The sequence below is a fragment of the Saccopteryx leptura genome, chromosome 1 (genome assembly GCF_036850995.1).
Source record: "Saccopteryx leptura isolate mSacLep1 chromosome 1, mSacLep1_pri_phased_curated, whole genome shotgun sequence".
Lineage (NCBI taxonomy): Eukaryota > Metazoa > Chordata > Mammalia > Chiroptera > Emballonuridae > Saccopteryx > Saccopteryx leptura.
The window spans coordinates 287,866,269-287,892,624 of record NC_089503.1 but is presented as its reverse complement, the minus strand read 5'-3'; the positions used below and the strand labels follow the sequence as shown (position 1 = coordinate 287,892,624).

Below are 26,356 nucleotides of genomic sequence, written 5' to 3'. Positions count from 1 at the left end.
CAAAAAGTACTTTGTGGGTACAAATGAAAACAAATTAGACTTTTATTCTTGGGGGATTGGCATTATCAAGGGAAAAGGCAATCCAGCAGGATATTTATTTTGTTATTTATGTTAAATTTCATCATTCACTAATAATTCTGTTAAGAATTAAAGAATTTTATATGCATTTCTAGACACTAAAAAATTCCAAAGAATTTGTTTGTGTTTTAACCATATTAAGGGTTAGTGGAAGAGAAAAGAAAATAATGAAATTATTTTACATTAAAATAAATTCACTAATTAAGAGTTCATTGGAAACAACTCTATTATTGAACCAAAGCGACATTCTGAACTGCAAACAACTTAATGGAAAAAGGACTATATAACCAGGTCTTAAAATTTTTAGATACCTTCACAGTTCTTCTCATCTGATTTGTCCTGGCAATTGGCATCCCCATTGCATCTGAGAGCACCATCAATACACTGCCCACTGGCACACTGGAACTGGGACTCTGAGCATACAGGACAATTGAGCTCATCACTGTGGTCTTCACATTCTGTAAACCCATCGCACCGCCAAGCCACAGGGATACAGTCAATTTCTCCCGTGAAACAAGTAAACTGCTGAGGAGAACATGTTGGGGGTTCTTCAATGAACAAGGGGGAGGGGAGTGACAAAAACAAAGTAACTGTCACACAGAGGTACAAACACACCTGACTGAAGCTCATTTAATAATCAACATATACAAAACACTTTAAACTAGATTACAAAGAAAGAAACTGATACAATCCACTATACACATGTAGCTTAAGAATATTTTATCAAGCAAGAGAATCCAGACATTAGAAGAGTACATGCATCACGATTCCTTATGTAAAGTTCAATAACAGGCATATCTAAACTGTGGGGATAGAAATCACAATAGTGGTTACTTCTAGAAGAGGAGAAATGGCTGCTAATCGACACAACAGTATTTTTCTTTTTCTTTTTCTTTTTAAAATATTTATTTATTCATTTTTAGAGAGGGGGAGAGAGAGAGAAAGAGAGAGAGAAGGGGGAGGAGCAGGAAGCACCAACTCCCATATGTGCCTTGACCAGGCAAGCCCAGGGTTTTGAACCGGCGACCTCAGCATTTTGGGTCGCCGCTTTATCCTCTGCAGCACCACAGGTCAGGCAACAGTATTTTTCTTAATGACAATGGTGTATGTCTTGATTTGGGCGTTGGTAACATAGTTGAGTACATTAGCTAAAACTTGCTATTCATATAATACAAAATCACTAAATGTAAAGAAAAATCATCAAAGGTCTTTTAAAAGACTTCTAAAAGGAAGGTGATATCCTTTTTTTTTTTTTTTTTTTTTTTTTTTTCTTTTTTTTTCTGAAGCTGGAAACAGGGAGAGACAGTCAGACAGACTCCCGCATGCGCCCGACCGGGATCCACCCGGCACGCCCACCAGGGGCGATGCTCTGCCCACCAGGGGGCGATGCTCTGCCCATCCTGGGCGTCGCCATGTTGCGACCAGAGCCACTCTAGCGCCTGAGGCAGAGGCCACAGAGCCATCCCCAGCGCCCGGGCCATCTTTGCTCCAATGGAGCCTTGGCTGCGGGAGGGGAAGAGAGAGACAGAGAGGAAAGCGTGGCGGAGGGGTGGAGAAGCAAATGGGCGCTTCTCCTGTGTGCCCTGGCCGGGAATCGAACCCGGGTCCTCCGCACGCTAGGCCGACGCTCTACCGCTGAGCCAACCGGCCAGGGCGGAAGGTGATATCCTTGATTCAGTTTTATCTATGTTATCACTACATAAAGGCAAATTTTTCTAAGATTTGCCTTATTAGAGTTAACACACTCTGATATGGAAACACTTGTTTTTTAAAATATTGCATATAAGATACATAAAAAGTTCACCATTTAAAAGAGTATCAAGTACATTCACATGGTTGTACAACACTTGCTACTGGGGGGGGGGGGGGGTCACTTCAAGTTCCAGGGCTTAACTCTCACCATGCATATATTTGATCTACGCAACTAAACTGCACCCTCTATCTAAAAGATCCTCAAATTTCCTGCAGCCTAAACATAACACCTCACAGTGGCTACTCAATACATTTTATTTTTTTTAAAAACTTAGAGCCTGACCAGGCAGTGGTGCAGTGGATAGAGCATAGGACTGGGATGCCGAGGACCCAGGTTCGAGACCCTGAGGTCACCGGCTTAAGCGCGGGCTCATCTGGTTTGAGCAAAAGTTCACCAGCTTGGACCAAGGTCACTGGCTCGAGCAAGGGGTTACTCAGTCTGCTGTAGCCCTACAGTCAAGGCACATATGAGAAAGTAATCAATGAACAACTAAGGTGTCACAATGCGCAACGAAAAACTAATGATTGATGTTTCTCATCTCTCCATTCCTGTCTGTCCCTGTCTATCCCTCTCTCTGTCTCTGTAAAAATAAATAAATAAATAACCTTAGAAAAGTTAGAATTAAATACTCTTATAACACCATCTTCTCCATTTTTTTCTTGAGTGTATAAGTCCTTTCAATTTTTGTTCATAGACATATGTATTTTATGTAGATTTTATAGTAAAAAACACTGATTTGGGGGGGCTATATTTTTACATCAGCTTATGATCATAAGGTTTCATAGCTATATAACCTCAGTTACCTAATAATTTTCCTATCATTAGAAATCAGATTACTTTTAATTTTTTGCCACTGCGGAGAAGTCTTTTTCTTTTTCATTTGAATTAATAAGTTCTAAGACATGTTAACTGGCACTCAGACTTGCACAAAAAAACGATAACATGTTTACCCCCACATGACAGCTCATCTTGAAGCAGAACCAAGTGCATGGGGCAAGAGCATCTTGTGGTGCCGTCTCCTTTTACAAGACAAATATGTGAACAGCCACCATTATCCTGAGCACATGGGTGCTGTCCTGCAAAAAAAAGGAAAAGGAAGAAAGAAATGGAGGGAGGGAGAAAAGCCCAGTTAAAATCAATCATTTATAAATTATTAAGAAAACCAAATGTAAAATCACATTGGACTTCATTTTCATACATCTGTAATTCCTGTTCCATCCCTACACAATCTACAAGAAAATGAGGACAATTTAAAACCACAAAACAGTCTTTATATATTTAAAATATCTACATATACAAATATTTACAAGTATTTTAAGAAAGGTTATGGTACAGCTCATGTTAATTTTATAAGAAAATGATTATTGAAACTAAAAAATTTGTAGGGATAATGCTGAGACTTGAATATTGTTCTATTTAACATATAAAAACTCTTCCAAATTATATATTTTTAACTCAGAAATTCTACCTTTCTAAATGGTAAGGTGATTATACTCAAAAAGTATATTTTAATAAAAAATCCACTGAAAGTTAGAGTTGTTATAAGAAAAAGATTAAGTTCACATGGAACATAACCATCCAGAAACAATCACAATTATTTGCTTGGTCAACTGCAAAAGATAACTTGCAATGTTACAAATGTTTAACTTCTTCACACTTGGGTTAAATTAAATAAATACACCATCTGATAACTTTTCAAAGTCTGTCTCATAGGTTGTATTTAATGAAATCATTGCTATTTCCTTGTGTTAAAAGCAACTTGACATTTGTCATCACCGAATACCAACACCTAATGTAGATGCCCATTTATTACCTTTCTTTTCACTGACACATCAGTGCTGCTTAGTGTGTGCTGATGAGACTGTTCTAATGCAGAGATGTCCCAGAACAGACATTAGTCATTAGATTAGGTTACACTAACTATACAGCAGCGTTTCTCAACCTTTAATTCCACGATACTTTAGATAAACAAAAATCTTTCTCTTTAATGTTATTAGAAATTTGAAAAAATGTTTTCCCAAATATAAAACCATATTTAAATGCTGAATTATTTCTTAAAAAGATATCACTGCCTTCCAGAAATTCAGAAAATGACAACTGAGATCCAACTGAGAAATAACTTAGGTACTGTTGTCATTATTTCCTTACTTCTATCAAAAGTTTAGCATGCGTTAAATGTCATAACATAGAATGGCAACAATATTAATTTTTGAATTCTTAAATACCTATTAACTTCTAAAGTTCATAAACAGTGACAACATAATAAAGACTTGAACAAGCAATGGTGATCTTATTCCTCTCTTTTCCTTTCATATTCCTATTTGATTTGAAAGCATTGTGCTGAGAAGTTAGAGAGTTTCAATAGTCCTCTCTTTAGTCCTCCATTTAACATTAGCATTCCTGGTACAAACATGGAAGACCTATAGTAGTTATTGCTATGAGGGTATTTCTGTTTACAGACACCTATTAATGGACAACTAGGCCAACATGATCAGCCATTTTCAATTTTTCTTTTTTTAATTTTTTATTCTTTTTTGGGGGGCAAACAGACAGGAAGGAAGAGCGATGAGAAGCAAAAACTCATATTTGTGGCACCTCAGTTATTCATTGCTTTCTCATATGTTCCTTGACTGGTGTGAGGGGGGTGCTACCACCGAGCCAGTGACCCCTTGCTCAAGCCAGCCACCTTGGGTTTCAAGCCAGTGGCCATGGGGACATGTCTATGATCCCACACTCAAGCAAGTGACCCCAAACTCAAGCCAGCAACCTCGGGGTTTTGAACATGGGTCCTCAATGTCCTAGGCCTACACTCTGTCCACTGCGCCACCATCTGATTAGGCCGCTTTCAATTTTTCAATTAAGATAAAGGAATATTTACGGTTTCTTTTCTAAGCTGAGAATTGTGTAACCTTTATCTAGGAGGGAAAAAGAACAATCTCTTATTAAAGCCCAGTACTCTCCAAGTTTACACACTAATTTTTGGTTTGTTTTGCTTTTGCTCAAACATAAAGGGATTCCATGATAACTATGTTCATCATTACAGAAATATAATTTTTGCTTTTGTCTGAACTATGAGGTGTACAGTGAACAAATATATATATATATCTATATATATATATGTACATCTATAGATATAGATATATATATTTGCTTTATGTCAGTATTCTTAAAGGGACTGAAGGAGAAAAAGAGAAGCCACGACAAGCAGAGCCTTCGTTGTATCTGGGGAAATTTTTTAAAATGAGAAAGACTATTCCTTTTCCCCACTCCTGTTTTATGTGAAAAAGATATTTAATTTGAAAAAACTCCCAGAGGAGTTTAATATAAGGCTTTAAAAGGTCAGAGTTTAAAAACATGGCAAAACTAAAAGTACATGAAAATCTTCAAGATAAAGCGGTAAAAAGACACAAAATAACATCTTAATTTTATCTTAACTTCTTACAACAGACACAAATCCTACAATTAGCAGTATACCATCAACACTTACTATATTCCTGAAGGTTCAGCTCCTTTACTGCATGAATGTCACTAAGCTGGGCAATTCGAGCCTGGACTTTGGTTCTACCCTCTCGACCTGTCATGTCAATTTTCTCAATCATCTGCTGCTGCTTATCAATCCAATACAGCCAATTTTCAAACACAGTCAGTCCTACAGGCTGCAAGATATTGGAGTCTTCTAATACTATCCGGTTAGCACCTTGGAAAGAACATTCACCAGAAATAATTCATGAGCATCAAGTTATATATTAAACAATTATTTATTGAAAAATCAGAACTCTTTACTACAAAGCTTCAGAATCATTCTTAGAAAACCAGATATATACATACTAGAAAACAGATAACAGACTAGACATTCAAGTGCAATCAACAGCAAGTGTGTGCCCCATACCCGGTACATATTCTCATTAACAGAAATGTAAAAGAGAACTTCCAGCAGTTTTTAAATGTCTATTTTTCAAGTTAAATTTTATGAAAAGCTCTAACATATAAACACAGATCAAAGTGGTCCCTGGCCAGATGAAGCAGAGGTGGCGGTGAGCCTGAGCTCTCTGCTCTTGGTCCCCCACTCACACGTGCGGCATCTGTGAGGCATCCCTTCGCCCTCACCCCACTCAGAACACAGAAAAAAAGACTCAAAACTTACCTGGTTCAGGCCTCATCTCAAAGTAAAATTCTTTCAACAACATTACAAACAGAGTTATCCAGACTCTGAAGAAGCAAATGATTCTATTACGGAACTGTGAGCAAGTTCTGCCACAGTGTGCTGAACATGTGCCCCCACTCCCTATAGCTTCCCCCAGAGGAGGGGGGTTTCTGGGCTGAGTGAAAACCGTGAAGGGATTAAGCATAACGAAAAAAGAATAAAACTCATAGACACAAGACAACAGTATGCTAATTACCAAAGGGCAAGGAGGGGTGGGGTGAGGTTGAAGAGGGTAAAGGGGAGGATAAATGGTGATGAAGGGAGACTTGACTTGGGGTGGTAAACACACAATACACTAACAGATGATGTATTACAGAACAAAGAAACTTAGAGAAAAGACACAATAAAAGTGAAGAAAAATCAACAGCAACAAAAACCCTTAAAGAACAAGATGCTTTTAGTGGAGGCAAGACAGTCAAAGATCACAAGTGCCCTTGGAAATGAAAAAATCCAACAAGAGGGCTAGAAGATAATTTTCAAAACTCTCCAAAAGCAGAATAAAAAGACAAAGATATAGATAATAGGAGAGAAAAATACAGTTGTAGTGAAGAAGGTCCAACATTTTATTAACACTTTCAGAATGAAAAAACAGCAAATAAATCATCAAAGAAACCACATAAAAAACTCTCCAGAACTCAAGATGTAAATTTCCAGATAGAAAGGACTCACCAGGGGAAGGAAAAAAAGAAGGAAGGGAGAGAGGGAGGGAGGGAAGGAGGGAAAGAGAGAGAAGAAAAGAGAGATGAAAGAAGGAAGGAAGGAAGGAAGGAAGGAAGGAAGGAAGGAAGGAAGGAAGGAAGGAAGGAAGGAAGGAAGGGAAAGAGAGAGAGAAAGAGAGAGAGAGAGAGAGAGAGAGAGAGAAAGAAAGAAAGAAAGAAAGAAAGAAAGAAAGAAAGAAAGAAAGAAAGAAAGAAAGAAAAGGAAAGGAAAATGAAAAAAGAAAAGAAAAAAAAAAAGAAACAAAAATGGGAGCAGGGGAAAGATCACAGAAAGGCACAGTTATCAGGTTCTAAAACACTGAGGGAGAAGAAAGTTAAAAGCTTCTGAAGGGGAAAATAAAGAATCACATACAAAAAGTCAGGAATCACAATGATATCAAATTTCCCAATGACATGAGATGCTTGAGGACAATTTTGGAGTACTGTCTTCAAAATTCTGAGAGGAAACAGATATGACACATGAATTTTACACACAAATTATCAACCAAGTATAAGGAGAAAAAAACCTCAGACAAATAACACCAAGAATTTTAAACTGCTATAAACCTCTTTTCAAGAAGCTGAGAGAGGATATGCTCTATCAAGAAAAAGTTCACCAGAGAAATGTGATCCAAGAAATAGTAGGTTCAATTATACGAAGTGAAATAAGTAAATCAGAAAAAAACAGGAATTGCATTATTCCATACGTAGGTGGGACATAAAAGTGAAACTAAGAGGCATTGATAAGAGTGTGGTGGTTACAGGAGGGAGGGGGGAAAGGGAGAGGGAAAGTGGGAGGGGGAGGGGCACAAAGAAAACTAAATAGAAGGTGACAGAGGACAATCTGACTTTGGGTGATGGGTATGCAACATAATTGAATGACAAGATAACCTGGACTTGTTATCTTTGAATATATGTATCCTGATTTATTGATGTCACCCCATTAAAAAAATAGAATTATTAAAAAAAAAAAAAGAAATAGTAGGTTCAGCACCAAGGAGACTGGCAAGTGCATTCTCAGGATAACAGGGAAAGGGTGGCCTAGAAAGCAAGCAAATCCAGACTGGAGCAAGCTGATAAAGAAATTCAGGAGTATGCTTTCAATTAAAAAAATAATAAAGGACTGCTTGATGCATCTGTATGTTTTGAAACAATTTTACATTATACAAGATTAACTTTAGGGAGGAAAAATGCCATAAATAACAAATAATTAGGTATAAACTTAAAAATTATGATACAACCATGCAGGACAGATGGGAGGAGAGTTCACGTGTATTCTGGGGATATATGGCTAAAATAGCATAATCTTTATCTTCCATTAAGAAAGTCAACTTGCAATGTATAAACATGAAAAACCAAGAAATAGCAGTGTTAAGAAAGTTACTTTAAGATAACTGAAAGTGGATGTCTCTGAGAATGAGAATGAGAACAAGGAAGAACAGAGTCGTAGAGCCTGTTTTTTCTAATACGCCAAGTAGAACTATTTAATTTTCATAAATATTTACGTGTGTTACTTTGATAAAAATTAAAATTAAATTTAAAAGAGCAAAAATAAGAGCTATGAAGAAAGATGAGTTGGTGGTGGTAAAAGGATGGCCTCAAGTGGACAGTTGGAGAAACAGACATGTAACTGCGTCAGTGCAGGCCCAAGACAATGCTAAGTACCTGATACTCTTTGATGGCAGGGATAAAAGCAGTACAAATAAAACACTGGAACCAAGAATGAAAAGACATGCTTATTTACTCAACAAAGCCAGTATTAAATGCAATCCAGTATAAAAGGTTCTGTGGGAGGCTAAAAATGTGAAGTAGAAAGAGATCCCATGATAAAAGTATATGATTATAGGTGACTACATAAAGGGGGAAGAAACTGCCAATATTACACTAACTTTTTTCAGAAAACAGAAAAAGGAGAAACATTTTTATGAGGCAATGTAACCTTGATGGCAAAAATCCAAGTATATTATAAGAAAGGAAAATTATAATCTTTCATATGAACTCAGATGCAAACATCTTAAACAGAACATTAGCATATCAACTCTAGCAATATGTATAAAAAGGGTACTGTATCATGCCAAGTTTGGTGTACTACTGCAAAGTACAAGAGAAGGGAACTTTCCTAATCTGATTAAAAAAATATATTATCTACAGAAAAACCTTAGCAAACATAATACCTAATCATGAAGTATTAAATGCTTTCCCTAAAATCAAGAAACAAAAACCCCAAGGCTTCTATTATTACAATCAATATTGTATTGAGAGTTTCAGCAAGTGTTAACAAGGCACCAAGAAAAAAGAAAACTCATTATTTGTATGATTCTGTAATGTAGAAAATCCTACAGAAAATATAGCAACAAGTCTGGAAACAAGCTCAATATACCGAGATAGGGGGTAGAGGAAACTGTATTTGTATAGACCAGCTAAATTCAGAAATGTTCCGGCCCTGGCAGGTTGGCTCATGGGTAGGGCATCGACCAGCATGTGGAAGTCCCAGGTTCGCCTCCTGGTCGGGGCACACAAGAGAAGTGACCATCTGCTTCTCCACTCCTCCCCCTCCCCTTCTTTCTCTTTCTCTCTTTCTCTCTCTCTCTCTCTCTCTCTCTCTCTCTCTTTGTCTTGTACTCTTTTGCAGCCATGGCTCTAATGAGCAAGGTGGCCCTGGGCACTGATGATGGATCCATGGTCTTGCCTCAGGCACTAAAATAGCTCAGCTGCCAAGCAACAGAGCAGTGGCCCCAGATGGGCAGAGCAACAGCCCCAGAAGGGGGATGCCAGGTGGATCCCAGTCAGGGTGCATGTGGGAGCCTCTCTCTCTGCTTCCCTCCCTCTCACTTAATAGTAAAAAAAAAAATGGTCCTGCTTTGGAAGATTGATTTTGACAAAGTTGAGTGGTAGGAATTCTGCGCTTTCTCTATGCTGAAACCATTTCATAACTTGGGATGAAAAAAAATGTATTTAAAAAATGAAAGTTAATTCATTTAAATATTAAATAATGTTACAGGTTTTTCCTTTTTTAATATTCTCTAAACTGCCTGACTGGGCGTTGGCGTAGTGGATAGAGCGTCGTACTGGGACACAGAGGACTCAGGTTCAAAACCCCCAGATCACCAACTTGAGTGTGGGATCATCTGATTTGAGCAAGGCTATCAGCTTGAGCCCAAGGTCGCTCGGTCTGCTGTAGACCCCGGTCATGGCACATATGAGAAAGCAATCAATGAGAAACTAAGGTGCCGCAATGAAGAATTGATGCTTCTCATCTCTCTCCCTTCTGGTCTGTCTGTCCCTGTCTGTCCCTCTGTCTCTGTCACCCCCCCCCCAAAAAAAATCTCTAAACTGTCTTTAATGAACACATATTACTCTTAAACAAAAAATAAGCATCATAAATGAAAAAAAATAGAGAAAAGAAGGGGGGAAAACTCTTCAATACTCATAAAAGTTAAAACATGGATATAAATAGCAATTATATAAATTAAAGTTGATATAAGAGATACAGGTGATCAGATGAGGGAAAGAATATATCATGTTGGGTGAATGTGTACACACATGCAAAAGCATGTGCATGACAAATCAGAGAAGGCAAATGAAAAAGAAGCATTTGAACCTGAAAAGACAAAATTTTTATAAATTTTTTAAGAATTGCAATGTATTCAAACATAAAACTTCAAATGATAACAGAAATAAATACTCAACATATTAGTATTCTAACCTTTCAGACCTTTTTCAAGATATATTTAGTTGTGTGTTTTTCCAGGAATGTACAAATACATATACTTCATGTTTCTTATATCGTATATATAGTATAAGTATTTTTGGAGGGCGATCTGCCAATAAATCTAGTACGCATATAAAACATTTTAAACAAAATTAGATCTTAATAAACAACCTAATTTTTAAAAAGCATCCTTCCATGTCACTGTACACAGATCAACTCATTTGTTGGAATGATTGTAATATTCCATACACTTGATATAGTAGAATGTACATTATTTCTCTGTAAGAGGCTATTACAAACAATGCTTAGCAAATATCCTGTACAACTGGGTCAATATTTCTGTAAGATAGCTACCTAAAAGGCAAATTGGCAAATTGCCCTCCAAAAAGGTTCTATCAATTTCCACTTCTATCAAAGTTCATGAAAGCATGTCATTTTCTGCTATTTTCACCAATGTTAGGTATATTCAACTTTAACATATTTTTACCACTCTGACAGACATGAGTAGTGGATTATTTTAATTTCATTTTCATGATCACTAGTGAGGCCAGACTATCTGGACATCAGAAATTGTGGGGAGGAAAAGTAACTATGATTATAGACAAAGGACTGAAAATAAATGAGAAAGTAAAAGTAAATCTGAAGACTGAAAATGATTTGATTTGGCCTCAAAACACCAAGAATGTTAAGTAAGATCATAAGTTTGCTGATGAGTTTGCAAAGGTGGATGAGTACCAATTTAAGTGTACAATTAGACTTTCTTCCTTAGGTTATGAGACCACTCTGCCTGAAAATTGTTTTTAGTACAGCAGTGATATGATTAGAAAGCATACTTCAGAAACTTAATCTAGGAATAGTGTGTAAATGTTTGGGGGTGGGAGGGATCAGCAGGGAGACTAAATCTAGGTTAGAATTCAGGACAGAGATGATGAGACATAAACTACAGCAGAAGAATTAGAAAAGGCAAAAAGATATGCATTAAAAATATATTATTGGCCCTGGCCGGTTGGCTCAGTGGTAGAGCGTCGGCCTGGCGTGCAGAACTCCCGGGTTCGATTCCCGGCCAGGGCACACAGGAGAAGCGCTCATCTGCTTCTCCACCCCTCCCCCTCTCCTTCCTCTCTGTCTCTCTCTTCCCCTCCCACAGCCGAGGCTCCATTGGAGCAAAAGATGGCCCGGGCACTGGGGATGGCTCCTTGGCCCCTGCCCCAGGCGCTAGAGTGGCTCTGGTCGGGACAGAGCAACGCCCTGGATGGGCAGAGCATCACCCCCTGGTGGGCGTGCCGGGTGGATCCCGGTCGGGCGCATGCGGGAGTCTGTCTGACTGGGTCCCCGTTTCCAGCTTCAGAAAAATACCAAAAAAATAAATAAATAAATAAATAAATAAATAAATAAATAAAATATATATATATTATTTACAGAACCAAAATGAAAAATATTGACAAGTTATTAGATAACAAGGAGAGATCATTGATGGAGAAAAGTGCTTCCTAAGCAACTCAATGCTGACTACTTTTAGTAAGCACAACTGTAAAGAAATACGTACAAAAATAATACAATGGAAAAAAATACAAATGCTACTGATTAATCATCTTAATAACTCAAATCAAAATAATAAAACATTTCTTGGGTACCTGAGAGATCACTGCTTTCAATTCGCCGGAGATCTGAATCAGCCCAAAAGAGCTTGCCCAGTCTGCTATCAAGGGCTAAAGCAACTGGTTTACTTAAGCCACTGAAAAAGAGGACCTCCCGTTCTGTTCCATCCAAAGCAGCTCGTTCAATTTTCGGAGATCTTTCCTGAAGATTGGTAAAATACATATACCTGAAGAGAAAAGAGAAAACAGTAAATAATACACAATGAGAATATTCTTATTGATTAAAATAAAAAAGGTAGAATTCTTAAAATACTTATTTTGAAATGTTTCAGGATATTTTTTAAAAGGCCATGAGATAGCCTGACCAGATGGTGGTGCAGTGGATAGAGCGTCGGACTGGGATGCCGAGGACCCAGGTTAGAGACCCTGAGGTCACCAGCTTGAACACGGGCTCATCTGGCTTGAGCAAAAAGCTCACCAGCTGGGACCCAAGGTCCCTGGCTCGAGCAAGGGGTTACTCAGTCTGCTGAAGGCCCACGGTCAAGGCACATATGAGAAAGCAATCAATGACATAAGGTGTCCCAATGAAAAACTGATGACTGATGCTTCTCATCTCTCTTTGTTCCTGTCTGTCTGTCCCTATCTATCCCTCTCTCTGACTCTCTCTCTGTCTCTGTAAAAAAAAGAAAAGAAAAAAGGCCATGATATAGTTTTATTACTTTCAGTAACAGTAGCAAAGGCTACACAGAATTTGAGGGAGCTTTCATAAATTAATAAAACAAAGTGTTAGACACAGGTACACCTCCACTTTTGAGATACTACAATAAAATAAAAGAGCAGCGATCAATAATCTGGACATAAAATTTTAAATCCCTTCCCTAATTAGTCCCTTTCATAACTAAAAATAAGTCATAAGAATCACTTCTTATATTTTATATTTAACTTCTAAAGTTCATCTTTTTCCTGTAACTCTTTTGAAGTATGCTACTTTCCCTGATGAATTCCTTATCATTCATTTAGATACAAATACATACTATCTATTAAATGCAAAGCTCTGTGTTAAATGAAAGAAGACATATTAGCTCTTAGGATAAGTTCTAGTAGGAAGTCTAAGACTGAAAACAAAGTTGTAAGATCGATTGGAAGGGACTAGGTATGACTAGAGAGGCAAAGCTGTAACAGAGTACTGCACATCTGGGAGAGAGAAAAATCCTTTCTGGCCAGAGTGGGGTACATCAGGGAAAACTTCATGGAGGTTGCTGCAATTCACAGTCCTGAAAGTATGGGTAGAAAACTAAAGCAATAGTGACTAAAAAAGGAAATTCTAGGCAGTAAAATCTTAGCAAGAACATGCAGGTAGAGGTGAATGGAGAATATCAAGATTTTCATTAGAACACAGGACACTTAAAGGTAAATAACTAAGGGCTGAAAAGAATGGTTGATGAGGGTCTCACGCCAAGACAACTGAGTGGTACTTGAGTAACATACCCTTTCTCTGGGTTTACGACAATGGCTCGAGGTCTGTCTTGCTCGCCTTTAAGCACCACTCCAATTGGTCTCCCATCTAATCTTGTTACATTAATGACATTAGTGGCCTCACAAGTCCAGTAGATGTAGCGGCTGTAAATATCAATGCTGAGGTCATAGGGCTGTATTTCTAGGTTCTGATTTGGAACTGAGCTCACAACTACAGTAAAGCCCTAGGGAAAGAAAAAGACACAAATAGAAAATTACTCCAAACCAGATAGCTCTGAGGTGTTCACTCATAATGCTTATATTTACGTGGTCACTAATCGGAGAAGGAAGTTCCAAGTGACATTTCTTACTGATACATTTTTTTATGAGTAATGTGCTTGTTAACATACATTTCAAATGCTCCCTTTGGTTATTATGACATGGGGCAGCAGAGCAAGCTAAGGCCATATTAGTTGCTCTAAGGACCTGACAGTACGTTGATTAGAAACAAGCATGAGAAGGTGTCAGCTGTCTCTTATAGACAGCCCTGGCTAGAACCATACTAGAAATATCTCTAAAGCAGTGGTTCTCAACCAAAGGGCAATTCTGCATTCACAAATGCCTAAACAAGGGACATTTGGCAATGTTTGAAGACTTTTTTTATTTTCATACCTATGGGAGATATAACTGGCATCTAGATGGTAGGGGCCAGGGATGTTGCTAAACAGCCTACAATGTACAGGTCAGTCCTCTGCACAAAGAATGATTCAGTGCCCAAATGTCAACAGTGCTGGAGGACAAATTCTGCTCTAGAGACTACAGCAATTAAAACTACACATCTATCAATCCTGTCTCTAATCTTTAAATTCACACCCCCCCAAAAAATTTTTTTTAACAAAGCCAAACAAAAAGAGAGCCTTTGTTCACCTGTTCTAGCTGAATAAATTATATTTTATTTACTTGGCATCTCTGAGGTAACATATTCCTTAATGAGGCTATCTCATTTATTTGCCATGTCCTTGGCTGTATAATCACGTTATAATTTCTCTCTGCTAGTTGTCAAGCTGTTAGTCCGGGCCCTCACAGAGTAAGGGCAGCTGCCATACGTACAGCACTGCAACTACTCCCTCAAACAGCCCCTCCGCAGTCCTCAATACATTACCCCCTTGCTCTTTTGTGTGAGGTAAGACATTTTGATGACAATGTTCTCATTTCCATCCCACAATTACCTGGCTGCCATCTTCTTGTGCTTTTCGGATCATGTTTTGTCGTGAATCAATCCAATATAGTTGCTTGTCCAGTGGGTCATAGTCGATGGCCCGGACATTCCGAAGGCTGTGGATAGGAAGGATGATGTCAGGGCTCTGCTGTTCATCAATTACCATGCGGTTGATGGCACTCTTTTGACTGAAGAGCAGGAAAGTAGTTGGAGCTTAAAGAAAGAAAAGAGCAAATCTGAAACACAGATTAAGTCCTGTATCACTCAGATTTGATCAGCCTATAGCTATATCTCATTCAAAACACGCACAGATGTTGAAGAGGTAAAGATGCGAAACTGAGGACAAAACCCTCCGGCATGTCCCCAGAAACTCTCCTCAAAGTGACTAATCTGCACTCTGGTTATCAAACCAGTTATGAATTTACTCAATGACACAGGCACCTAGCCTATTTTTTTCTACCTTGTCCACAGTGGCATCATAGACTTGCGGTCAACGAAGCATTTGACAAAGATATACAAAATTCGCCCCATTTATGAAGTGAATAATCCTCCACAATCTCCTCTTGTGAGTGGCAGGAAGCCTGGGCCTCCACAGGTCAAAGAAGAAACTTCAAGACTGGTTTTAGTCTCAGCTCTCTTACTATCTAGTCTCTTGATCTTAACCAAGTCACTGAACCTCTTTATATCAAAATTTACTCAACTCTAAAATAAGCTTACAGCTATCTTGTCCTGTTCCTTCAGTTGCTATAAGAATTTTTTAACACATATAAAAATACTTAGAAATTATAAGGCATTATGTCAATTATAACGTAATAAAAATTGGAAGACATCATATAAATGTAAAGTAAAAAGAACTATTGCTTATTATTAGTAACAACAGCAATAAACTTGGTATTAATAGGAATCAAACAAACCCTCATTGATTGCAGATAGAGGCTTTATTGTGCATTGAATATATGTAATTTTTGCCGTGAGCTGATTGATAAAAATCTCACTCATCTCCCTAAACTAATAATAAATGCTTTATACTCATTACCTCTAATTCTCATAACAAACCTTACATCTTATTTTCAATAAAATACATTCTGCTCTGATTCTAAGTTGATGCCCTAAATTTATAAAATGGGGAAATGCAGCAGAGACAACATTACCCTTTCCTAGGGTCCAGGCCTCTGATTGCTATGTAATCCTCTTTAATGCAGGAAAACATCTAGGAAATAACAGCACTTAACAGTGCTACCAACAACTTCAAAGTTTAACAGCATTTTTTTAATCTACTGTAAAATATATATAAAATTCCATAACATATTTTATTCTCTTGGGGGTCAGTGATCACCTAAATCCAGTAAAATTTCACCCTTCTCAGGGATATAGACATAAATGGCCAAGCCATACCTCCTTCATTTTCCCCTAAGCCCCATTCTTCACAGCTCCATTATGGCTCCTTGGTTTATTTACTTGACTTTTACACCCAAATGTGTACTGGCTTAAATCCCAAAGAAACTCACTGGTACTCACAAGGAAACTGAGTATTCACAACACTGAAATTCTGCTTTAAGATCTTCACTGGCTAAAAGCCCACACTTACCCTGAAAGATTTAGAACATATTCCAACGATCCTACTGGAGCTCTCTATTATCTGGAGTCCTTCACATATTGATTTTACAACTTTTAGCAATTTTAGTAGAACCCAAGTCTTAAGTAGTAAGAACACATGTCACAACAGAGTAGCTCACAAGTCTCCCCATCATTTTTTTTTTATGCAGACAGAGACAGACAGGAAGGGAGAGAGAGATGAGAAGCATCAATTGCGGCACCTAAGTCGTTCATTGATGGCTTCTTATATATTCCTTGACTGGGGGGGTGTTCCAGCCGAGCCAGTGACCACTTGATCAAGCCAGTGAGCGACCTTGAGCCAATGACCTTAGGCTTGAAGCCAGCACACTTTAGACTCAAGCCAGTAACCATAGGATCATATCCAGGATCCTGCACTCAAGCTGGCGAGCCTGCACTCATCAAACTGGTAACCTTGGGATTTTGAACCTGGGACCTCAGCATCCCAGGCTGATGCTCTATCCACTGCACCACCACCTGGTCAGGCCTATCTTTTTTTTTTTTTTAATTGTTTTTTTTGGCAGTACTACTTTCTTATAAAGCAAGAAAAAAGAAAAAAAGGCTCTAAATTGTAAGTTTCCAGCAGAATAAGTACTACCTACATTAAGACATACAATGAGACTTACAAAGAAGACCCTAGATTTTTAACTGCCAACTTTTCTGGACTGGAAAACAATTTCAAATATATATTTATCTCCTAGTATGTTTTATTGAGCACTATTTTTTTAATCAAGTTTTAAGTTTTAATTTTCAATAATTATTTTAATTAGATGTTCTAGAAATGTGAATTAAGACAAAGCCAAATATGGCTCCAAATATCTATTGTTACAAAAAGTCTACGGATAACATTAGCAATTAGTTAATTGGCTTAATATTTCTAAAGGAAGCTGATGCTATGACTTATTTACAGGTCATTCAGTGCTTAAAGTAACAAAGACTACACAATTTTGTAAGCTTAAATCCATCAGGCTGTCTGAGTTTTACATTCCCACAAAGAAAAGAGCCACATGCAGAAATTGGAGGCTGAGGTGTAAGTAGGAGGGAGCTGTGAACTCTCTGTTGAAGGTACAAGTGTCCACCTGTAATGTAAAGGGAGGCGCTGCTCTGTGTAAGAACAGCATGATCCACAGGGCCAGCCTGTGCCACGTCTGGCTGTGCCATTTGTGCACAGTGCCACTGGCACTGAGTTGGGACTGAAGTCCAATCCATACTTCATTACCCAAGCCATGCACCTGTGCAGCTGCATCTGCCCAGAGGAAACGTCTTTTCCCAATTTGCACAAAGGTGCCATAGAGGCCAGCCACTTCAGTACTGAACAAGGGATTACACAATTTGGTTTCTTGTTTCCTCTCTGACTTAATCTATTTATTCACTCTGTTCCAACAACACTGGCCACCTAGGTGTTCCTCTATCGTGCCAGACATGTCCTCCCTAGGTCTTTGAATTTGCTGCCCCCTTTTGCTTGATAGGTCCTCCCCCAGATACTCACAGAGCTCATTTCCTCACTTCTTTCAGGTCTTGACATAATGTCACGTTTTCAGCAGTGATTTCTCTAATCACCCTATTTTAATGATGCAGTCCTCCTCCTCTCCCTTTCTTGCACTTACTATTTCTCCATCTAACCCATGACATATTTTACTTAATTGATTTGTTATCTGTCCCACTGGAGTATAACTCCACAAGAGCACAGAATAATGTCTATTTTATTCACTGCTACATTCTCCACTGGCTTAAAGAATACCTAGTATGTAGTTGTGTTCAATAAATATTCACTGAAAGAATAAACGAAGAAACAAGCATTAGATGATGGTAATGAGGGAGATTATGTAACCATGATTTTAAAATAAAATTACTTCAGATTTGGGAAGGAAAACAAACATTTATTTAGAACCTCTAACATGTCACACATCATGCTAGGTATTATTTAATCACTGAAATTATCATCTCCATTTCAGAGGTGAGCAAACTTAGAAAAGTGAAGTCATTTTTAAAGGAAGCCTCAGAAGGTTAAGTAATTTTCCAAAGGTCACAAAGCTGTTGAATGGGAGAGCACATGTGTTTTTCCAAGTCTTGTGCTGTTTTCTTCATTCTTTTATTTAGCAACAATTTCTTGAATGACTACTATTTACCAAGCACAAGTCTACGCGCCTAAGATAAATCAGTGAAAAAACAGAGAAAAAATGCTGCTTTGTGGAGTTTATATTCCAACAGATAGACAAAAAGAAAAACATAATAAAGTTATAGCATATAAATACTAGAGTGCATTCATTATATAGTGTATCAAAGAGTGGTAAGTGTTATAGGGAAAGAAAAAGTACAGATTTATGGGGCACTGGCAATGCTCGATAGGGTGGAAGGATGATTTGCAAATTTTAAATAGGGTAAACTAGGCCTCCTGGTGGAGGACACAACAAGCAAAGACTGGGATGTGACATATCCATGCAAATATCTGCAGGAAGAACACTCCAAGCAGAGGAAATAAGCAGTACAACAGTCCTGAGGTAGGAGTAATTGGAATATTTGAAAACTGCAATGAGGCTAGTATGGTTGTCATGGAGAGAGCAAGGAAGAGAATAGTAAAAGCTGAGGTTAGAGAAGCAAAAGAGATAGAGGCCAAATGTGGGTTACAGATCATGTAGGATCTTGTAGGCCATTATAAGACTAGGTGTTTACTCTGTGTGAAATGGGGAACCACTACAGGTTTTGAACACAGAAACAACATGATCTGATTTAGCTTCTGAAACATAGGTCAAGGAGTAAACTGCACAATGTTAGAAAACTTTTTAAGAGCAAGTACTTTGTGTTAAACTTTCCTTGTCATGTGCCTTAAAAACTAACACATGTATCTCCATGTAAATATTACATAGTACTCATTATAAAAGGAACACACAGAGGAGGCTTCTTTTTTTGGTATTTTTCTGAAGCTGGAAACGGGGAGAGACAGTCAGACAGACTCCCGCATGCGTCTGACCGGGATTCACCCGGCACGCCCACCAGGGGTGACGCTCTGCCCACCAGGGGGTGTCGCTCTGCCGCGACCAGAGCCACTCTAGCGCCTGGGGCAGAGGCCAAGGAGCCATCCCCAGCACCCAGGCCATCTTTGCTCCAATGGAGCCTTGGCTGCGGGAGGGGAAGAGAGAGACAGAGAGGAAGGAGGGGGGGTGGAGAAGCAAATGGGTGCTTCTCCTATGTGCCCTGGCCGGGAATCGAACCCGGGACTTCTGCACGCCAGGCTGACGCTCTACCGCTGAGCCAACCGGCCAGGGCCCAGAGGAGGCTTCTTGAAGCACTGCTGATCTGTGTAGGAAAGGAAGCCAACACAGTGTCAGGGACACTCAGCAGTGATTGCTCATGGCCTTCACTAATCAACTAACAGGAACTTGTGATAACGATGTCAAGATGCCTTTCCATATTCTTCTCGCCTCTTTCCTCAATCAATAATTAGTCCATTTTCTCCTTCCATTCAAAGTCAAACTTCTTGAAAAAGACACCTATGTACAATACCTTCTGTTCTTCCTCTCCATTCACTTTTTGATCTATTGCAATCTTTCACCATTACTTCCCTGAAATTATTCTCTTCAGGGTTACTAAAATGACTTTATTCAAAAATCCAGTGGGTAGTATTTTAGGACTCATCTTACTCAACCTCTCAGCAGCATCCAACACAGCTCTTTCTTGAAACAATCTTCTCTCTCGTCTTCTGTGTCACTCTTCCATACTGGTTTTCTCCTTTCCTCCCTGGTTGCTGCTCTTCAGTGTCCACTGCGAGCTTTCCCTCCTCACCCAGAGCTCAAGTTACCAGATGCCTTCTTCTGTACCAAGAGTTGGCAAACTATGGCCCACAAACTAAATATGGCCTGCTGCCTAATTTTGTAATCAAGTTTATCAGAATACAGTCACATTTTTTTAATGTACTGTCTGACAGCTTTCTTGCTACAGTGGACAGGGCTGAATATGTGCGAAACTATACAACTCACAAAGGCTAAATCCTTACTCTCTCCAGCCCTTTACAGAAAAGGTGTGCTGGCCTTGGCCAGATAGCTCAGTTGGTTAGAACATTGTCCCAAAGTATAGAGGTTGCCGGCTCAATCCCAGGTCAAGGCACATACAGGAACAGATGTTCCTGTCTCTCTCTTGCTCTCTCCCTTTCTTTCTCTAAAATCAATAAAGTAAAACATAAAAAAAAGAAAGAAAAAATGTGTTGTTCCCAGCTCTGTATCTTCTCCCTAAGTAATCTCCCCTATTTTAAATACATGCTGGCAATTATAAAATCTCTATCTCCAATCTCATCTCTCTCCTGAGCTCTGAGATCTTCTATCCAACTTATTTATATTACAATGCCCCATAGAAATAACAATATAAACCTGCCTAAAATTATATTTGTATTTCATCCTGAAAACTAACCTTCCTCTCCATAATTCATCATCTACTATCTACTTAACTGATCAAACAAGAATCTAGCAGTCACAGTAGCTTCCTCTCTCTTCTTCTTCCGCACATTCAATCCATTAACAAGTTCTATTTATTCTAGTTTCAAAATATACGTTGAATCTACCAGCTTCTCTCCTTCTTCACTGCCACCACCTAGTCCAGGTCTATTGGCATCACTACACTAGTCTAATTTACTTCCTAATTTCTTTTCAGATCCATTCTCCACAGCAATCAATCATGTTATAGCTTACTTAATTTTCACCACACCTATAAATTAGGTTCTATTATTATTCCCATTTTACTAATGAGAAAAATTAAAGTTTAAAAACTTGTGTCTTGTTTTAGTAAAACACAAAACTAATGTAGCAGACACTCCAAATTATTAAACTATAAACTTATGTCCCTTTGGTCAAAACTGAAGCCTTGGGTCAGAAGAGACTAAATCCTTTCTTATGTAATTTCTTACACTTTTGGGCACAAAAGTGCCCAAAAAGGCGGAATAAAGTAATTTTGATAATTAATATCCAATATCCTACAGCAGTTTTGTACCTTCCATCCTAGTAAACTATATCCTACCTATACTTCTATCCCATGAATCTACTCTTTCTGATCTAATTCTATATTTCTATATCATATCTACCAATTTACTCCTGACTATCCACTGACATGAGCTTTCATGAATACTTGAGTCATAACTAAGTTTCCCTAAGCCAATGTTTTGTTATGTACTGTGTTTTGTTGTTAGCAGTATGTATGTGCACGTGTGTGTGTGTTTAATATGCATTACCTATTAGCACTTAAAACCAGGAAACACGGTAGTCCCCCCCCCAAAAAAAAATCTGGATTCATTACTAAGTAAGAAAGAAGATCTGGTAATAACAGTTAGAATTAAGTAACAACCATGTGCTCTCTGATTTCCTATCTCTTTCTCTTTTTTTGTATTTTTCTTAAGTGAGAAGTGGGGAGGCAGAGAGACAGACTCTGCATGCTCCCACCTGATCCACCCAGCAAGTCCACTAGGGGACAATGTTCTGCCCATCTGGGGCTGCTGCTCCATTGCAACCAGAGCCATTTTAGCGCCTGAGGCGAGGCCATGATGCCATCCTCAGCACCCGGGCAAATTGCTCCAGTGGACCGTTGCCTGTGGGAGGGGAAGAGAGATAGACAGAGGAAGAAGGGGAAGGGTGGAGAAGCAGATGGTTGCTTCTTCTGTGTGCCCTGACCAAGAATTGAACCTGGGACATCCACACACCAGACCAATGCTCTACCACTGAGCCAACCGGTAAAGGTTTGATTCCCCATCTCTTGACTACATTGCTTCATACTGGACTCAATTTACTCAGATGCATTTTCTACCTGGCCTTTTATACATTTACTTTCTTAATCTTTAGCCCAATTCTAGGATCTTCAAAGACAAGGTGATTAAATTTTGGAGATTCTCTTTGTTGTACTGTTTGTATTCATTTGCAATGAATATGAATTATGTTTAGTACAGATGTATGAATAACTGTCTCTCTCAATGAGTCTATGCAAATTTTGCATATTTTAATGTTCAAGGGTAATTAAAAGATTTAATTTTTCTATAATTATCAATTATTCCATGTCAACTCTCATCAAATAAAAAGTAAAAAGAACATGCATTTTTCCATCTCTAGTCCTTCTCTTTTATTAAACAAATGATCAACTCTGGACTTCTACAACTTTTTACTCTTGAAAGAACATGAACCACCATGTTTTAAAAGTCCTGCTTTCTCCTCTAACTCTAGTTTTCTTCAGGGGAAATGCAACTTACCACTACAAGTCCTGTTGTCAGCATTAAGAGAGTAGTGGGCAGGGCATCCACAAACAAAACCTCCGACCGGCACAGCCAGGCAGAGGTGGGAGCAGTGCCCGTTGCTGGAAGCACACTCGTTCCACCCTGCCTGCCGAGAGGAGTGAAAGACCAGGATGTCCATCACGTAATCCAAATGGCCCTGAATGATGGTACGGTTTTGGCCACTCGTTTTGTTGGCACGCTCAATGCTGCGTCGGCTCCAGTCCGTCCAGTAGATGTAATCTTGGTACTGAGTTAAGCCAAAAGGATGAGGCAAGTCATCTGCTATAACTTCACGATTGAGTCCTATTTTCAGAAAGGCAGTAGAAAGGGGAAAAGCAGAGGAATGAAATATGTGAGAACATGAGTCTTACTGCCCCTAACCCCAAAAGTAACATATAAAAGAAACATTTGTAAGCAATTTAAAATAGAACAATTCATTTAAAAGCAATTCTGAAACCAGACCAGTCCTCTGAAATCAACCCATCTGCAGTCTGACCCCATGCCTCAAACTTATATCCTTGCTATAAATCACTGAGTATGTTTAAACTCCTGCAAATGGTCTATTTTGATTGTGGTCTTATTTTCTCTTGTCTATAGTTCAATTTTTCCTCTTTCCATAACAAGATGGAAATGCATATCTTGTGTTTTACTGGTATAAAAGTCACTTTAGGAATAGCTAGGGAGTAATAAATTCATTACAAGCAACACTACAATGAAATTTCCATATAGTAAAGAGATATGAATCCAAGTACCTAGTCCACTATCAGTAACAATAAACAGAATACAATGCCAGAAAGAGGAATAATCTAGACATTCATGGCAAGTTTTATTAACAGAACCTAACCAATGGTGATAGCAACCTTTCTGATTTTTGCCTAGAAGGAACAATATACTACTATCTGTCTGAATAAAAAGAAGCAGAACTTACCCAGCATATTTGAAGATTCTATTAAGTTGGTGTCCAGGTCTGTCCAGTAGAGCCTCCTTTTAGCATAATCAATAGTGAGACCATTTGCACGCCCCACGTTTGGAACTAATGTAGTACGTTCACTTCCATCCATGGCCGCTCTGTCTATCTTAGGTTTTCCACCCCATTCGGTCCAATACATAAATCTAAATTCAAAACAATGGGTATTTAACATTTCACTTTTAATTATTTGGCAGAAAGTGCCATATTCATGCATAGTTAACTAAACAACTTGAAAGAAAATATACATTAAATCAAGGAAACTGGTAAAACAAAATTATGGCTATAATTTTCTATTACTTTGGCACCCTCAACTAAAGATTTTTTCTTATAAAAGGAAGTGAGTCAGCTTTCCTTAGTTTTTCCAACAAATCCGTTCCATCCAAAACCTAGGAACTGGAAACAAACCAATGACTTCCTTTTAGCAATACTTGCATTTATAAAACTAATATTTAAGAAGATAGGAAAAGATTAAAGCTCTGGTCTCCAAATCTGTTTCACTTCAGAACGAAGTATCTTTATGTATTTCTGAATACAAGTAATTTGAGTTTTTAAATGTTTAAATTTACTTTTTGACTTGTATAATCAACTCTCCCCAAAAACAAGCTGCAGAAGTACCTCAAAAGTACAAATTAACAGCCTTTAACGGTAGTTAAAAAAGAAGAGTTTGAAAATATATTCAGTCACATGCTTCAAGGGAACATACTGTATGTATAAGAGTGTATAAGAGCAATGAATCACCCCTTAACATGTCATCTGCGCATTAAACACTACTACTATAACCCTTGTGAAATTTTAGAATACTCTCCTGCTTTTATTTTTCAAGTTTTTCACATTACCCTTAGAACAGCCCTACAGTAGTACCACAGGCGTTTTACTCGTGGAGGCCAAAGCTCTAAAAGAAATACGAAATTTGTCTAACGTCCTCAAGCCAGTCACATGACAGAGCTAGAACCAGAACCTATTCATTAGCCAAATGCCCTTCCAACTAAAACCAGCCAGGTGCTAGTTTTGAAACACTAAATAGTGGGACTAGGAAAACTCTCCACGTGCCAACTCTCATCAAATACCTAAGAAGAGACATTCACTCCTCAGCCTGTCAGCTGAAGGCTAACTTGGTAGCAACGCTTTTCTGAAAAGTTAGTCTCCGGCTTTGTTTGCTTGTCAGCTGACAGGCACGTGCACCCTGCAAGAGCCAAAGAGAAACAACTGTGAGATAAACTTCACAGCTGCCAGCAGCCTCACTAACTAGAGTCCTTAGCTCCAACTACTAAATTTATCTATCTTGTAACTGAAGCTTAAAGTAAAAGATCATCATAATCCAACCATAACATGTTAGCACAGACAAGCTGTCTTTGGGATAGCATTCTAATTAGGTGGCTAACTACCTAATCATGAAATTAGTGTAATTTCAGGAAAACTATTTTTAATTATAGATATGGCAAAATATGCTTGTATGTTCCCATTGTTAACTTCTGCTTTGAAAAGTGGAATTACTCTTCAAATGTCAGATCTCTTAGCTACTGGCTTTTTAAAACTTTCTGAATCATGCAAAAGGATTATCTACTCTTAGAAAAGATTATTTCGTAAATTAACAGTTTACTGTTTATCAAAAACAGTTTATTGTGAAATACCAAAGTTCCTCCAAGCTTATAATAATGATGAAAATAGCTGTCCTCTTGAATAAATGAGTATTCTAAAATGGAGCTTTTTAAAATGCAGTTATTTCTTTGCACACATCATCACTTCAGAGAATTTAATAGGTTTGGAATTTGGTGTAATGGGATATGGTGCAAGCAAATATAGATAAAATGATACCTTTACAAAGGCTGTTTACTTAGTATATAAATACAAGCAGTAATATTAATTATTAATCCATTTCACTAATCTTTATTTACCCAATCTTCATAATGACAAAAGTGAAACCTTAATTATTAATGATAAATCAGAAAATGTCAGCTAACAATTTCAAAATAAAGCCTATCTATAGTTTGTCAAATTCCTAATAAGAATTAAGACATCAAGAATATAGCCCATAACTAGGCCATGCACAATGTAGTTGCAAAGAATGCATACATAAAGCTGTTTACCCTTCAGCAGGGTCCAACGCAAGGGCTCTGGGACTGTCTAGGTCTTTCCACACCAAAACCTGTCGGTGCTGCCCATCCAACTTTGACGCCTCAATTCGATTCGTTCCCGTGTCTGCCCAGTACAAGTTCTTCCCAAGCCAGTCTACTGCCATGCCTTCTGGATAATCTAAGCCGAATTCTACCACATGTTCCAGGGCACTGCCATTCATAAAGGCTCTGCTGATGGTCTGCAAAAATAGAATTAACAAAGTCAAATGACTTAAGTTCAAAACACTACTGAGAAAAAAAGTCTTATTTGGGTTTTGTTGGTTGGGAGGATCCAGAAAAGCCAGAGGCATAGTTTCTTAATACAATTCATATAGTTTACGAGCATGAGGAAAAAATGACTATCAAGTTCTAATAAATGCAACTGTGACCTCAAGTTTTATTGCCAATTCAGGGAGAAAATTTAGAGATTCTTAAAGACCAAAAATTTATTCTAGTAAGACCCTTGAATGACTTTTCTTTTAAATTTATTAGTAATCAAGTGAAAAAGATGTGACCAGAATGTTATAGACTCTTAAGTGGTAGTCAGTTTTCTGAAGGTGCTGGAGAGTATGGCATGTCACTATATCAGTTTGAGAAGATTTCAACCAAGTTACATCTTATAAAATGCGTAATACCATTATATTATTCCTACTGCAGCTTTGAATTCCCTAAAATGTAAATCATAATTCAAGTT

The 26,356-nt window shown here is 38.2% G+C and overlaps 1 protein-coding gene across 2 annotated transcripts in view; it reads right to left on the bottom strand.

Moving 5' to 3' along the window:
• LRP6 (LDL receptor related protein 6) overlaps positions 1-26,356 on the bottom strand; it is a 147,203-nt gene that overhangs the window by 14,863 nt on the left and 105,984 nt on the right. For both annotated transcript variants that reach the window (XM_066355551.1, XM_066355552.1), the window contains 9 exons: positions 25,636-25,862; positions 23,507-23,691; positions 22,555-22,881; positions 14,728-14,930; positions 13,532-13,743; positions 12,080-12,270; positions 5,319-5,528; positions 2,782-2,907; positions 390-626 (listed from right to left, as the gene is read on the bottom strand). In XM_066355551.1, coding sequence (XP_066211648.1) covers positions 390-626; positions 2,782-2,907; positions 5,319-5,528; positions 12,080-12,270; positions 13,532-13,743; positions 14,728-14,930; positions 22,555-22,881; positions 23,507-23,691; positions 25,636-25,862 — 1,918 coding nt within the window. The remainder of the gene's footprint in view (positions 1-389; positions 627-2,781; positions 2,908-5,318; positions 5,529-12,079; positions 12,271-13,531; positions 13,744-14,727; positions 14,931-22,554; positions 22,882-23,506; positions 23,692-25,635; positions 25,863-26,356) is intronic.